Here is a 15,051-nt window from a genome sequence, read left to right on the forward strand (position 1 = left end):
GCACGCGCGCACGCACGCACGCACACAAAGTTGAGCGAGGTGACATTTTGCCTGCCAAATAGTGGAACAGTCAAAATGAAGCATGTCGAGCGTTTGGCAACAGGCCCTCCCTGGAGACACATTCAACTCTTTCTCTCTCTTTCTCACACACACACACACACGTTAACCAAACACATACATAAATGAACACACACGGCCACATTAAACCTACACACGCATAGCAAATACACACAAGACACATTTAGGCCTTCTATACGCACACCCAGGTTAAACAAACACACACACGACGACAAACATAACACACACATGCTCACATATTGAACTTCAACACACACACACACACACTGGATGACCCTGTGGCCATGTGACCTCAAACAAGAGGGTGTGCATGTGTTTAATGTGTGTGTGTATGTGTGCGCGCAGCGATTGTGTTATCAGGATGCCGAAGTTTGGCGATAGAGCACACTAGAGGCACAAAGACTAGCCACGCCCCCTGGCCCCGGTGAGCCTATCAGGAGCATTAAGGACGGCGCTGCTTTAATATTGACACTCCAACACACACACGCACGCACGCACGCTGGCCACTTTTGTTGGCTGGCGTCAATTATTGTGAAGGACCACCACCGCCGTTCCCATCCAGTCTGAGCATTTTGGGCTCCACTAAAAAGCACTTCCTGTTGAGACAGGAAGTGCCAGCGCCTCACATTTACTTGTGGAAAGCCACAACATGAGTCGAAAGTCAAGAGGCCAAAATGAAGAGTTTAGAAAGTCTGGAGTGAAAAGTCACAAGCCCAAAATAAACCATTTTGACTTTCCGATCCAAAATGGAGAATGAGTTGGGAACGATTGGCGTCGTTGACGACGCCCACTGACCTTTCGGCGCGTGCTTCCGCTTGTAACGTCTCGGGTCTAAAGTCTTGGCTTTTAGTGTCCTGAAAGTGAGCGTGGACTCTCACGCCTTAATTCAGAGACCAGAATCCAGAGTTCGAAGTCAAGAGTCTAGAATCCACAGAGGAGGCGGGACTTCCGGCTTTCACACACGGTTGCTGTTTTGCGACGTGTGGGCCGCGTCCCGTTGCTTGCGCTTCCGCCCCTCGGTTGCGCGTTCCCGTCGACGGGTGCTGAAATAGTTTGGGTGGGGGTGCGAGTGTTGGGACGCGGCCTGTGTGTCGCGTGACTTACGGACCCCATTGTTAGGAGTCAAAAGTCTGGAGTCCAGAATCAAGACTCTAAACGGGATTCTGGCAGGATTTGCACTTTCTGGACCTGCACTTGCCACCCCTGACCACGGAGAGCCATCGCCCCAAAAAGGAAAAAAAACAACAAGTGGGAATTGGATTTTGAGGCGCCGTTGCCGGCCTTGTTTCCAGTCAACATTTCAAATGTTGACTCCAGAATCAAGAGTCTACGAAAGCGCAGCTCAAGTGTCCGCAAGTTCACGTTTTACAATGAAATGTGCTTTTTTCTTTTCTTTTTTTCTTCTAGTGAAGCTTGACTTAGGAAATGTCAGTCATGTAGGATGCGAAGAGGAAAAAAAAAATGAAATATGCAAATGTCCATCCAACAGGATTTTTATTATCATTCCACTCAGAGCACAAAATGATCAATGAGAAAAGAATACCCAATAAAAATCTTTTTTTCCCCAATAGCATAAATAAATAAGATTTGATGTTGTTGGTCCAATTTCTGCGCATTTTATTTCATGAAAGCCTGACAAGGATCTGGTTGGTGGTCATTACCGTAAAAGGAGTCCAGCATCAAACTAAGTCAACTGGAAGACATCATAACCTGGCTAGCTAACTTGCTAGCTAGCTAGCTAGCGAGCAGCTAGTCACCTGCTGACACAAAAAAACACCACATCACATTTAGCGCTAGTCATGCTAGGTAAAAGAACATGCTAATGAATGTTTAATGTTAATAAACATGCTAATAAACTGAAATTTAGCTGCGGTTTGGAAAAGAAACGCTAATTAACAGATGATGTAAGCATGCTAATTAACAAACGTTTAGCACAGGCAATGAATAATGCTAACACGCGCACAACACAAGCGCTCAAGAGTTTAAAATTCAGAATCCAGGATCACAGTCTCAAGTGTGAGTCCTGAAAAAGAAGGGGGGGGGAAGTCTCAATTTCAGGGTCTAAAATGACCACTGTAGCATTTACATTCCAGGAACCAGAATCAAGAGTCCAAAATCAATAAGCCAGAACACCAATTCCACAATCAACCATGAGGACGTCATGAGTGTCGAATCCTAAATACAGATTCAATAACTTATACAAGTCAAGACTCCAGACTTGACAGTCAAGAATCTGGAGTCCAAAATCAAGAGTCAAAACTCTAGATTGTACAAGCTAGCTTCAAGACGCTCGTGTTGACTGTAGAAAAAAATAAAAAATAAAATAAAAGAGAGCGAGAGAGAGAGAGAGAGAGAGAGACAAGGGGCCTTGAGTCAACAAGAACCAGAATCCAGAGTCTGGAGAAGTGAAGAGTGCAGAATCGCCAGCTAAGTGAAGTCAAGAGCCAAGAAGAAAACCAAACTAAATAGTTAGCAGTCACGAATCTGGGGTCGAGGGTCAAGAGTTCAAACGCTACAATCCACACACTGAACATGTCGAGGAAGAATCCAGAGTCAAAAGCATCCGATGTAGTTACCTGAAACAAGTCCAAACTTGACCGATATAAAGCCAGTGTCATGTGACGCTTTCTTCCAATGGCCGAGCGGCGGCGCGGGAAAAGTTTTCCAGTGGAAAAAAAGTGACAAGTGGGCAGGTCGGCCTCAGCGTCGGTGCCACGCGACCGGCTAGCGAGCGGCTAGCGAGCGGCTAGCGAGCGGCTAGCGAGGGACGCATCCGTCCGCATCCGCCCGCATCCGGCCGCATCCGCCCGGCCAAGGCGGCGGCTCACTGGTTGTTGGGGGCGGGGCTGGCGTTGAGGTTGCCGGAGGGCGGTTGCACGTTGTCGGCCAGGTTGTGGGCGTGTTCCAGGAAGAGGTCCTTGAGCACGCTCAGTTCTTTACTGAGAAGTTTGATTTTGGCCTCCAGACGCTCGTTCTCCTCCTTGAGCTGGTTGACGCGCTGCTGCGTGTCCATGGCCTTCTGCTTGCTGCGCTGCCGGCTTTTCTTCACCGCCAGGTTGTTTCGCTCGCGCCGCTGACGGTACTCGTCGCTGTCCTTTTCCGCCTGCGCCTTCTTCATCTTGCCGGGGGCGGCGGCCTTGCCGCCGGGGGACGAGGGCTGGGCGGACACCAGCTGAGGGAGCTGCTGCGGCAGGGCGGGGGCGGCCGAGGTGCGGGAAGCGGCAACGGCGGCGCTCTGACTCTGGATGACGCTCACGCCGTTGTGGTCCGACGATGTGACTTTAGGCTGCGACGGCCGGCTCATTTGTGTGACCGCTGACCGGGAAGTGAAGACGGGCACCTGGCGGACGACAACGCCGCAAATTCGTTAGAATCCCCTTATGGGTTTGGCCCGGAATGTCCGTCAGAAAACCGCCAAGAACTCCCTTGTTCTTTTCAAAAAGAACATTTGCAAATCACTTCATTTGAACCAACACAAAGACCGTCGAGAGGCGAGATTCGGAGGGTTTGAGGGTAGAATTTTCATGAAACAAAGGAATCGATTCACAAAATAACGATAGAATCATTTGATAATCGATCAGTTTGTGATCAATGATTTCACTTGCAATTGACATACATCCGTGTGACTTGGACCGCTAATTACCACGGGAAGCACAATTTACAGGAAGCATACTGTCACCATACCAGAAAAAGAAAATCAGTATTTATCAATACATTTTTACTTTTCTACATGGTAAGTTAATAATAATAATAATAATAATAATAATAATAAGGCATCAGATTTATATAGCGCTATTTCTAGACACTCAAAGACGCTTTACAATGCAATGGATATATTATTCATACACTCGCGAAAAACGAGGCAATTCCTTCCAGTTCAGATCACTGGCGGTGTCTTCTTTTTCAAATCTTATTTATTTTTTATTTTTTTAAACCTTAATATTATCTTTACCGTAATAAAGAAGAGCGGCGTAATTACGTAGCGTAACTTTGATTTATAAAACACACACATACAAAGTGTGCCAATTAAGAAATTGCTTCGTTCTGCAGAACGCGGAAGTCAAACTTGTCACGTTTGGGCGTGATAACTTGTCAAGTTCAAACGTGACAACTTATCACGATTTAAAACCTTATCGTATCTTAAAAAAAAGGTTTTTTTTTTGTTTTTGTTTTTGAAATATCAAAAACAAAAAAGTCGTAAAATGAGCATCGTTGCTGTGATTGGTCGGCGCGTTGCTATGCAGTCGGTCGGCAGCGGTGCGCATGCGTAAGGCTTCCGGGTGGAAACAAGCAGCGGCCGTCTTCTTGCCTGGTGTTGCATCATCGTCTTCGTCTTCATCTTAGTGAGGGGAACTCCACGTTCACTTGCAAGTAGCGGACTACAATGACGCATAAATGACACATAAAGAGGACAAACAGGAGCGCACGCTCGGCTAACATGCTAACGAGTGCGCCGTCGTCGCGTCGATTGGCGTTTCCGGACTACTTTGTGTAACTTTAGCTCGTCGTGGCGCGCCCACTACATGACGTAATGGAAGTGAAAGTGGACTCGAGGCCCGAGTCGCTCCGTGAACGCCAAAGCGTCGAACGATCTTATTTTGTTCGCGCTCTTTGTCAATGTTGACACTGACGCTCAGGCTAGCTTTTTAGCATGTCGCGCTAACGGCTAAGGCCACTGTTTGCCGCTTGGAAAATCTACGTTACCTTGACGGGGCGACACAAGCGCGAAGAAGCGGTGACCGGTGACAAAGTTGGCACTGAAGTTTCCGCCTGTTTTGTTCCAAAAGTCGTAGCGTGCTCGGGCTGTTTTTGTTTCCAACATGAACACGAGCCGATTGCGAAATCTCTTTTGCCATGTAGGGCAATGTCTGGCGACGCCCAATCACAAGCGACCGGGACCCTCCTGCTCGCTAGTTGGGCCAATCGCGGTGGCGAATCCTCGATATGACGCAAGCCTGGCTCCGAATGGCGTGTCGTTGAACCAATTGGCGGCTTGGCTTTATGTAATGAGCTGACACGCGCATGACCTCATCATCTCGGACGTCTCCCTCCGCCACCAGGAAATTTGGAATGTCCAAAATACATTCAAAGTGCAATCCTAAATAATATGTATCCAACTAGTAGCAATGTATGCGTCAAAAATGCTTCAAAATATTGTTCATAGTGTGGAAGCGTATTACTGCCACACACACATAAAAATATATAAAACATGATAAAGGTCACTTTTTAACGAGATGGATAGCATGTTGTTGTAACGTGGAACACTTACGATTTAAACAGGAGACGCGCGTCATAGCCTACATCTACAGCCGTCTGTGACCTGAACCGGAAGAAATTGCTTGGCTTTGTTTATGTATTGGTTTACAAGTGAAACTTGGCACCCTAAAAATAGGAAACTTGTCAAGTTAAAACATGAAACTTTTCATTCAAATTAAACAACTTAACATTATGAAATAAAAGTGTGTGTGTTCTCACGTTATGAAGTTGACGTTTAAGGGGCCCTGCCACATCAGATCCAAATCCAAATGTTAAAAAGTGAATTCATCTTTGGTGACAATCGCTCCCGCAGGCACGGCCCTTGGGGGGGGTGTCATGGCCGTCCGGGTCTTTGCCAGATGGGTGGCACGCAAATGCACCGCAAAAAGCCTAGGCACTTTTCTTTTCAAAACAAAAGACACGCTACATGAAAAAGATGTGAACAGAATGTCAAGTCCCGGAGTTCAAGTCGACTCTGTCACAAGTTTTTGCCAAGCAAGTCTCAAGTCATAAAATGAGCTATTTGAGTCGACTCGAGTCCAAGTCTTGTGACTCCAGTCCCGGCCTCTGGTTTTGTTGGGAACACTGCTTGGAATGACGTCGCTTCATTGCTTAATTAGCGTTGCCGCTTCGTAAGCTAGCGGATAAATGAAGCTGTTTGCTGGAACGTTTGGTGACAAAATGTGCCATTTTAAATTCTTTTTTAATTCTCTGGTTTTACAGTAAACACCAACGAAGAGTGACAAATGAAATCAACTCGACTGTCTCTATTTGGAGAATTGTGCGAGAATGTGACTGCTCAGGGAAAAGTAACTTGCAATCATTTGAAGAACATGTTTTTAAAACCTAAAATGTGTTAAAAGCATGTGTGAGGGTTCAAACCATTCCAATTGCATTCGTGTCAACCTAAAAGGATGAAGTTCGATTTTCATTCATGGATGGACCTCATCCGCTTCCACCAGAGGGCGCTGCAGCCCACGCACGTCAACCTACACGACCTTTGACACTTTGGGGGATTATTATTATATGTATAGATATGTATGACGCGCGGGCTGACATCAACGCCATCCGCTTTAAAGAATGACTTTCTTCACTCTCTCTCGTGCGTGTGCGTGTGCGTGTGTGTCGCATTTATTTTGGCCCAGAAGAGAAGAGGTGAAAAGTAAAGAAACCCAGAAGCGTTTGTAGAGTTCACAAAGACACACGTGCACGCACGCGCGCACATTCACAAGTCTCACAAACAAATCACACGCACATAAATCTGACAAATAGTCAACATAAAGACATCCACAAGTCAGTCTCTGTCGATTTGTCTTTCTTTCGCTCTCCTTTTCACTCTTTCTCAATCTTCGCTCTTTTTCTTCTCGCTTCTGTTTCTCTCTATTTTCTCTTTATTTTTCTCTCTCACACAAGTCTCACGCGCGCGCGCGCACACACGCACACACGCCCACGTGTCCAGTGTCTCAACCCCAACCCAAGTCTCCCCCACACAACGCAGATATCCACAAGTCAAACACGCGCGCACGGGCGCGCGCTTGTCACGAGCGAGTGTGTTCCCGCCCACCTGGTGGTCCTCCCATAAAAGCCCTTTGACACTTTGCACACTTGACTCGACCGACACGCGTCTGGCGGACGTGAGCGAGGGACGGACCGTCTCACCTGGACTCACTCGGGCCCACTCGGTCCGCTCCACGCACCTACACGCAAGACGCGGGCGTGCGCGCGCGCGGCCGCCGAGCCAATCCCGCGCCAGATGGAGCTTCACAACCTGTTGTACGAACCGGCGGCCCCCGGGGGCCCCCCGTGCGCGCTGGCTGACCTCGACGGGGGGGACATGGGCGACGCGGAGACGTCCGTGGATCTGAGCGCCTACATCGACCCGTCCGCCTTCAACGACGACTTCCTGGCCGAACTCTTCCACCACCCGTCCCGGCTGCGCGCGGCCGCGGCCTACGAGCACGCGCACGGACCCCCTGCGCACGTGTACGCCAAGATGGACGCCGCCGTCCTGGACTCCAAGCTGCTCAAGGTTCGTCACTTGTCGGCCGCCGCGTGGAAGCGCCGACAAACGCGTTGCCGCCGGCCGGGACGGTCCAAAACTCAAGTGCGCTGGACCCCCGCTCTTCGCGGGCGGGGGACAGCCGGACCGCGAATAGCCAAACTCCGCATATAACTGACACCGCATTGTAATATTTTTTACATTTTATTTGTATGTTGTTGGTTTTTTTTCTCAAAAAAAAGTACATTTGAACCCAATAAATTCTTGAGTGAGCGAGGACGCACAGTCAACAAAAACGGGAGTTACCCCCCCCCCCCCCCAAATAAAAGAATAGGCGAATCCCACTTTTCCTCTTTGTTTGAATGGAAATTCAAACAAGATCCTCATGAAGTCTCATTTATCCAAACATTAAGAACGACCCGAGAGTTTACAGATGGTCGGAGTAGGAGGGGGGTTCGATAAAATAGATGCCGCTAATAGAAATTGATGATTGGCGTGGATAAGATATCATTATCATATCATTATTATTTGTGTGCGTCGCCTCCCGCTCGCTGACGTGTTCCAAAAATGCTCTTTGAAGACGCGACGAGTGGACGGAGTTCAGTTGAGACGACCTCGCCTGCGATTCGGTCCCGATGAAATGAGCTCAACCTTTTGTGACAATTGTGAAGGTTGAGCTTGAATGAGGAAAGACGAAATGTGCTGAAAAGTGAGACGTTGTGGCAAATGTGGAAAAACTGCAAATGTTTTGGAACATGCTCAAGTTGAAATTGTGCGTTTAATGTGGCTGCGGTTAAATGTTGAAAAAGTGAACATGCGAAACGTACGCGCGAAGGCCGTCAGCATTCACGTCGTCAACATGCACAACAGCAGCGATGACCATTTGTCCTTTGGCGTTTTTGTACGCACGGCGTAAAGGGCGGCTTGTCACATGAGCATCGTGGCTAACGAGCTCCAGTGGACCACCAGACTGTATTTACAAGCAGCGTATGAGAGGGGGCGCTATTGAGCCATCAAAGCAACCCAACATAGAATCGCTGGAGAATCACGAGGTCACATGGGTGGGAGCCAACGGCCTTGCTTTTGGCCCACGGGTCGTATCTTTGACACCCCCTGGTTGAAAAGGCTTCACGTGGACAACGTCCGTCCGTCCGTCCGTCCGTCCGTCCGTCGTCATTTTCACAGCTGCAAGTCAGCCCGAGTGAAACTTTTGGTGGTGAAGCCATGTCACGTTTTTTTTTTTTTAACGTTTGTCTCTCTGCGTTCACGTGAGTGAACATGACGGTGGCGAAAAGAAGGCGGGAGCGCTTCAAAGGCTTCCTTAGCTTGCGTGCATCAAGCAGGCCAAAGCGTTTGTTTTTTGAAAGCAACCCACGGCAGGCACGTGCGCCAACATACTTGTTTTTGGTGGGATGATTTATTTTTTATGACAAATTTGAAAGCATCACTCACTTTTTCAAAACACCAGACATTTACACAAAAAAAAAGAAGAAGTAAGATTCGAAAAAAAAAAAATTCCCGCCCACTTGCCTTTTTCTGAAAATTGTTGCTTGTTTTTTGCATGCATTTGGCACCGATGCTGTGCATCTGTTTTGGACTTCCTTTCATAATTGTGACTTTTGTTGCGACTGTCAAGGTGGACGCGGAGGACGCGTACGAGCACGCGCGTCTGCGCCCGCCGCCGGCCATCAAGCAGGAGCCGCGCGACAACGACCTCCTGCGCACCCCCGCCGCCTACCAGCACCACGCGCACCACGCGCACCACGCGCACCACGCGCACCACTACCCCCCGCCGCCCCCGCCCCCGCCGCACCTGCAGTACCAGGTGGCCCACTGCGCGCAGACCTCGGTGCACCTCCAGCCAGAACAGCCCACGCCGCCGCCCACCCCCGTGCCCAGCCCGCACCACCACGCCCTCCACCTGCCCCCCGACCTTCATCAGCATCACCATCTTCTTCATCATCACAGGCCGGCAGCGGCGGCGGCGAGCAAGAGCAAAAAGCACGTGGACAAGAACAGCCCCGAGTATCGGCTGAGGCGCGAGCGCAACAACGTGGCCGTGCGCAAAAGTCGCGACAAAGCCAAAATGCGCAACATGGAGACGCAGCAGAAAGTTCTGGAGCTCAGCTCCGACAACGAGAGACTAAGGCGCCGCGTGGACCACCTCAGCCGGGAACTGGACACCTTGCGGGGGGTCTTCCGGCAGCAGCAGCAGCAGCACGACGCTGCCGCCGACGCCCGCTACGGCGCACACGCCCCCAGCTGAGGACCCCAAACCGGACCAAAGACCCAAAAGGACGGAACAAGGGAGCATGAGCGTGCGCGCTCCATGCACCGCACGTGCCTGCACTTCGCCCGCGGTGATGTCATCGGTAGCCACGCAAAAACAAAACCAATTGACGGCGACAATCACGTGAGCAGCCGTGATGACGTCACCCGCCAAATGCAAGACTTCCTCGAAAGCACACAAAAGTCACGCCCAGCAACACATCAAACGCACACACAAGCACGATTCTCTCGCTTTCTCGCTCTCTCTCACACACACACACACGTTTGTTTTACTGTCTTGGTGGGCCCATCTCATTGACATCATGCATTTCCTAGCCCCTCCCCCTTAACCCCAACCTTCAAAAATGATAACCTCACCCTAACCCAATTCAGACCTAAACTCTAAAAGCAAGTCTTGACCCTCAAAAAGCGGTTTAGCCCCACATGGACGGGTGGGCCTCACAACGCTGTGAAATCCCAGCCCCACTATGTAAGAAAACAAGACCACACACACACGTGCAGAATTTCTCCAGTTGATCCTAAATGTCATAAAATATGTATTTGAAATGAAATATGACAATAAAAGACGGTTTCATCGTACGCGTTCGTCATTGTGGACAGCCACCAGGTGGCGCTCATTTACTACGTTGACGTGCCATCACGTGGCCAAAAGTGCCAATGTTGCTATTTTCAAAGACGATGTCAACTAAGACGAGCACACAAAAAAAGTCAACACGACCCCTATACGACCTCTGTTTGTTTGTTTTTCCAAGCCGAATTTGTGGTCGGCACGATCGGAACGCGTGCTTGGAACGCAACGTTGGTTTGCCTTCCACAGGAAGTACTTGTTGCTGCGGCGGCCATCTTACGTTGCCGCTCGCTAAGCCAGCCCAACTTGAAGACATTTCCTTTGTGAAAATGCCACGTGCATCCGTGCGCCGCAAATACACAAGTAGAGGGAAACAAACATGGTGATGCAGCACAGCAGCACACTTTGGGAACAAGGCGCAAAGCGATGACTTTTGGAGAATATTTTGGAAATGATGTTTATTTGATGTTGTCCGTTTGTTCACGCACGTAATCGGGAATGTTTGACAAAGTGCAAGTTTGCTTTGTGCCTACGTCCGGTTGCGTAAGAGGAGCCGTGCCACTTCCTGTCCAGACAGGACGTCAGCGGCGGCCTGAGCGGGATCAAGTCTGAGCGCTAAGCAGATTTCTGGCGCTAGACTTTCACCCCGACGCCGGCACGCTGCCCGCCCGCCCGCTACTCATCCACTGGCGCTGAAAGTCACACACGCGCGCCGCCACGTGCACGCGCCGCCACGTGCACGCGCCGCCACGTGCACGCGCCGCGCGTACTCCACTGACTGTAGCAACCACGTGCATGTGCCAAATTCAGGTCCAGAAAGTTGTCTTAAGCCACATTAGCTGTCAGGTGCTTGGAATGAGCCCTCGTGCTAGCTCGCTAGCTAGCTCTCATGCTAGCTCGCTAGCTAGCATCAGGGGCTAAAGCCAAACTGTGGCAGGGTTTTCACTTTGTGGACCTGGACTTGCCACCTCTGGACACCGGCCCTCCAGGACCAGGCTTGGACACCCTGGACTTCCTGTGTCAATCGTGGGCAAAGCCGACATGGACTCCGGACGTTGCTGCTGATCTCGAACCTCCTCAATTCCACCGTCATGCCTTCCTTTGAAGTGTGCAGCCTCCGAGGCGGGAAGTCACCAAAATGTTTCAAAAGGCCCCCCAGCAGGGATGGGCGAGTGAGGTCCGAGCGGACTTCCTGAAGGTTCTGGATTTTGTCCTGCTGGTTGACACGTCTCGACAACATGACATGGACATCGGGGACAGTGACTCTGGACCGGCAGACCCCCTTTGTAAGAAGGGGAACTCGACGGTGACACTCCCCTGCCTCCCAGGTAAGGTCAGATGAAAACAGGAAGTCGCCTCGTCCTTGGAATCAGGAGGAGCCGTGTAGTGGTTTTCATCCTTGCTGTGGGTTTTCATTCATTTCATCCATGGGAGTCTGGACCCCCTCAAGCGGCCTGTTGGGTCCCCATACGACTGCTTTCAGCATTTGCTCCATTTCTGAAGGACTTGGACTCGGCCAAAATCGGAAAATTGATGCTCGGAGGTCAACGTCCGGTCTGGGTTGGAGAATCCAGGTCCAGAAAGTCCAAACCCTGAAAGAGTTTGCAGGTGTTGCTGATCAACAGGTGGAGACGAGCTGGTCTACCTGCCAGGTGAGTTAGAAACTCAAAGCCGCTGGCAGGATTGGGACTTTCTGGAGCTGCTGGATTTTACAGTCCTGCGTCCACTCGTACTGGACCAGTGGACCACGTGCTTTGCTTTGTTTTGCTTTGCTTTGCTTTGCTTTGCTTTGCTTTGCTTTGTTTTGCTTTGTTTTGCTTTGCTTTGCTTTGTTTCGTTTTGCAGACCCGACTCAGCACAAGGCGACCAGTCAGCGTCTTGTGTGTGTGTGTACATTGCGGTGAAAGGCGTCTTGGTCGGCAATTAGCAGAATTCCCGCCGGCTGGCGCTGAAGCCGCGACCGCCATTGTCCCATTGTTGTGCCATCCCAGGACGCTTTGTGGTTTTGGCGGCAGGCACCCATTGGATGAAGCGCAAGTGGGCGTGGCCCCGCAGACAGCGCCACTCTTGCTTCACGCACACGCCGCAACAAGCTTGTCTGGGCCACCGCCGCCGTCGCCGCCGCCGTCGCCGCCGTTTGCATAGCTTGACATCACAAATGTTTAGCCTGTCGTCCATGTGTGGACGTGCGTGCGTCTTCCGTCTGTTCTGTGTGTCCTCCGTGTGTGTGTTTCTGCCGTCAGGTCAACTTTTGAATAGTTTTGATTACATTTTGTTTGATTTGATGTCATTAGCAGCCCCGAATTCTAATGACAATTTACAAAAACCTTTGATTGTAACACAACATAAGAACAACAGCTTTTCATCATCCAAAAGACAAACTGATGATGTATCGAATGAATTTGATTTATTGCCCCGCCCGAGCATAAATAAATATAAAACAGGACATTCCGCCACGCTGCGCAACAAACTTTTCCAGCGTCCTTACGCTATCAAGTTAGCCTCAGTACAAACCGAAAGGGACTCTTCAAAACAAAAGCATGAGCCCTAAACCGGAAGTGGCCGTTTACAAAGCAAATTTCAAAATAAAATGCATTCAATACTCCGGTAAGAAAATAAAATGATGGTTATTTACAGTCATGTTTATTTTTCTTGTGACAAATTGTGTCTTGCTGGGTTTTTTTTTTTTGTGTGTGTGTGTTTGCACCTGTGCCGGTTCCTTGTGTCGCTCGTCTCGAAAAAAAATGCTACATTTGAGCATTTAGCTACAAGTTCGTTCAAATGTTTTTTCAAATATGTTTGCAAAAAGGTTGACTTACTTCACATTTGTCCTTGGACTTTAATGACAAACTTTTTGGCGGCTCGTTTGCTTTCTTTTTGAGAAGGGAAGACATTTATTATTATCGTTTTAGTTTTTTTGTGGCGTTCTCACTTCCTCGTCATTCGGGTCCAAACTACAACAATGGCCACCTTCAAAACACAACACTTGCACACGTGTGTGTGTTATGGACAAGATTTGTGTTCTTGGACAATTTGTGACGTCATGTGACATTGTCACATGAGCTGTAGGAGGCGGGACTTTGGCTTGGACTTGTTGACATCATTTCCTCTTCAACAGGCAGTTGGATAACGGATAACGGCCATTCAACACAAGCGCACACACACTCAAAAGACACAAACATACACACGTTGAGGCCACACGGGCCACAAACAAACAAAGACACGTCGCAGGCACACACACACGCGCGCGTGTTGTGCGTGTGTGTGTGTGAGATAGGCAGATGTGTGTTGCGATAAGATGATGTGAGCAGAGACGACAAGGTGTGATTGACAGCAGCAGAGGAGGCTCCTCCCCCACAGGAAGTCTGTGCACCCTGCAACAGCTCACTTCCTCTTTTTTCACTTCTCTCTCCGCGACGTGTCACCCGCAACACTACCACCACCGGACCCCATTCAACACACACACACACACACACACACACACACACACACACACACACACACACACTCTTTAAAAAAACATACAAAATACACAAATATGAATACATGCACATTCACGCACGACACACAAATACGTTGCATACAAAAACACATTAAACACATTCTTAGAATGCACGCACACTAAGCAGGCACACAAAAACACACACACAAACACACTTTTAATGTGTGTGTGTTTGTTCTATTGACTGTAAGTGTGTGTCAGAATAAGAAGAGCAGGTGTAGCGCCTCCTACAGGAGAACAAAAGTAGTTGCTGTGTGTTTGCGCTGCAGAGGAGAATGAAAAGTCAACAATCTTCATGCTTGCTGTTGTTGGTCCAAATCCAACAACTACACACACACACACACACACACACACACACAATGGTGAGCAAACACATGCATGCGGTGTCGGTGTGTCCGTTTCACAGTTTAATTTGTGTAATTACCATAAATCACAAAATCCCACCTGGGAACAAGATGGGGGGGTTGTGTGTGTGTGTGTGTGTGTGTGTGTGTGTGTGTGTGTGTGTGTGTGTGTGCGTGCGCGCGTGCGTGTGTGCTGAGCGTGTTGAGCGAGTGAAATCATCTTGTAGTGATTGTCGCTCCCTCTGCAGGAGGTTGCTTGGGTGTAACCACACATTCTTTCTGTGTGCACGCGTGTGTGCAAAATGTCATTGTTTGACTATTTGTGTATGCGTGTGTGTGCGTGCGTGTGTTTGGAAGCCGCCTTCGAATGGACGCTTCAGCATTTGCAAGGCCGTCAATGACTAGTTAGCATGAAGCTACGTAGCGCTTGCTGGCTTCTTGGCTTGCTTGCTGGAAAAAGACAAATTGCAAGCAAATTGTCTTTGTGGTGCCGCGTTCGGCTTGAAACGTCATCTGAGGCGTCAAACGGCGTTAAACGGCGTTAAACGGCGTTAAACGCCGGCACTCCGAGCTCAGGCCAAAGCGACAAAATGTGGAGCTTGTTTGGATCTGGAGGCTCAAACGTCCGCTTTCCGTGGAGCCCCGCAAAGAAATCATCTTGAAAGCGTATTCGTATTGTTTTTGTTTGCCGCTGACTCAGTCGGGGCGTCGAAACGGGAAAAGGGAAGTGAAAAAGTGAAAAAAGCTGACAGACCAGAGACCGCTCGGCCTCACTTCCTGTTTGGTGTCACGTCGCTCGCCAGCTAGCCGCTAGCTGCGGCCGCTCTGACCTCTGACCTCTTTGCATGCTAACATGCTAGCTACCGGTCCATCCCTTTGAGATGACGGACGGCAGCTGGCGACGAAACAACGCGGGCGGGGCCAACGTGCTCCGCCCACCTTTGACGTGTCGTCACCTCCTGACAAAGCACGGGGTTGTTTTCAACTTTATTGCAATTAACAAAACAAACGTGGC

General features: G+C 49.5%; 2 protein-coding genes across 2 annotated transcripts; one reads left to right on the plus strand and one right to left on the minus strand.

Moving 5' to 3' along the window:
* Positions 1 to 1,555: 1,555 nt before the first annotated feature.
* Positions 1,556 to 5,040, minus strand: cebpg (CCAAT enhancer binding protein gamma). The gene is made up of 2 exons (XM_077564251.1): positions 4,783 to 5,040; positions 1,556 to 3,418 (listed from the first exon to the last, which is right to left on the minus strand). Exon 2 carries the CDS (start codon positions 3,380 to 3,382, stop codon positions 2,903 to 2,905), a length of 480 nt encoding a protein of 159 aa, XP_077420377.1. The 5' UTR covers positions 3,383 to 3,418; positions 4,783 to 5,040; the 3' UTR covers positions 1,556 to 2,902.
* A 1,170-nt stretch (positions 5,041 to 6,210) lies between these two features.
* On the plus strand, positions 6,211 to 10,201 carry cebpa (CCAAT enhancer binding protein alpha). The gene is made up of 2 exons (XM_077564250.1): positions 6,211 to 7,363; positions 8,970 to 10,201. Exons 1-2 carry the CDS (start codon positions 7,088 to 7,090, stop codon positions 9,597 to 9,599), a joined length of 906 nt encoding a protein of 301 aa, XP_077420376.1. The 5' UTR covers positions 6,211 to 7,087; the 3' UTR covers positions 9,600 to 10,201.
* Positions 10,202 to 15,051: the final 4,850 nt, after the last annotated feature.

Source organism: Vanacampus margaritifer, chromosome 4 (assembly GCF_051991255.1).
Source record: "Vanacampus margaritifer isolate UIUO_Vmar chromosome 4, RoL_Vmar_1.0, whole genome shotgun sequence".
Lineage (NCBI taxonomy): Eukaryota > Metazoa > Chordata > Actinopteri > Syngnathiformes > Syngnathidae > Vanacampus > Vanacampus margaritifer.

Excerpts from the sequence above, each read along its gene's own strand:
- cebpg (XM_077564251.1), bottom strand. The coding sequence starts at position 3,382 with ATGAGCCGGCCGTCGCAGCCTAAAGTCACATCGTCGGACCACAACGGC.
- cebpa (XM_077564250.1), top strand. The coding sequence starts at position 7,088 with ATGGAGCTTCACAACCTGTTGTACGAACCGGCGGCCCCCGGGGGCCCC. Across the intron at positions 7,364-8,969 it reads TGGACTCCAAGCTGCTCAAG|GTGGACGCGGAGGACGCGTA; the intron begins GTTCGTCACTTG and ends GCGACTGTCAAG.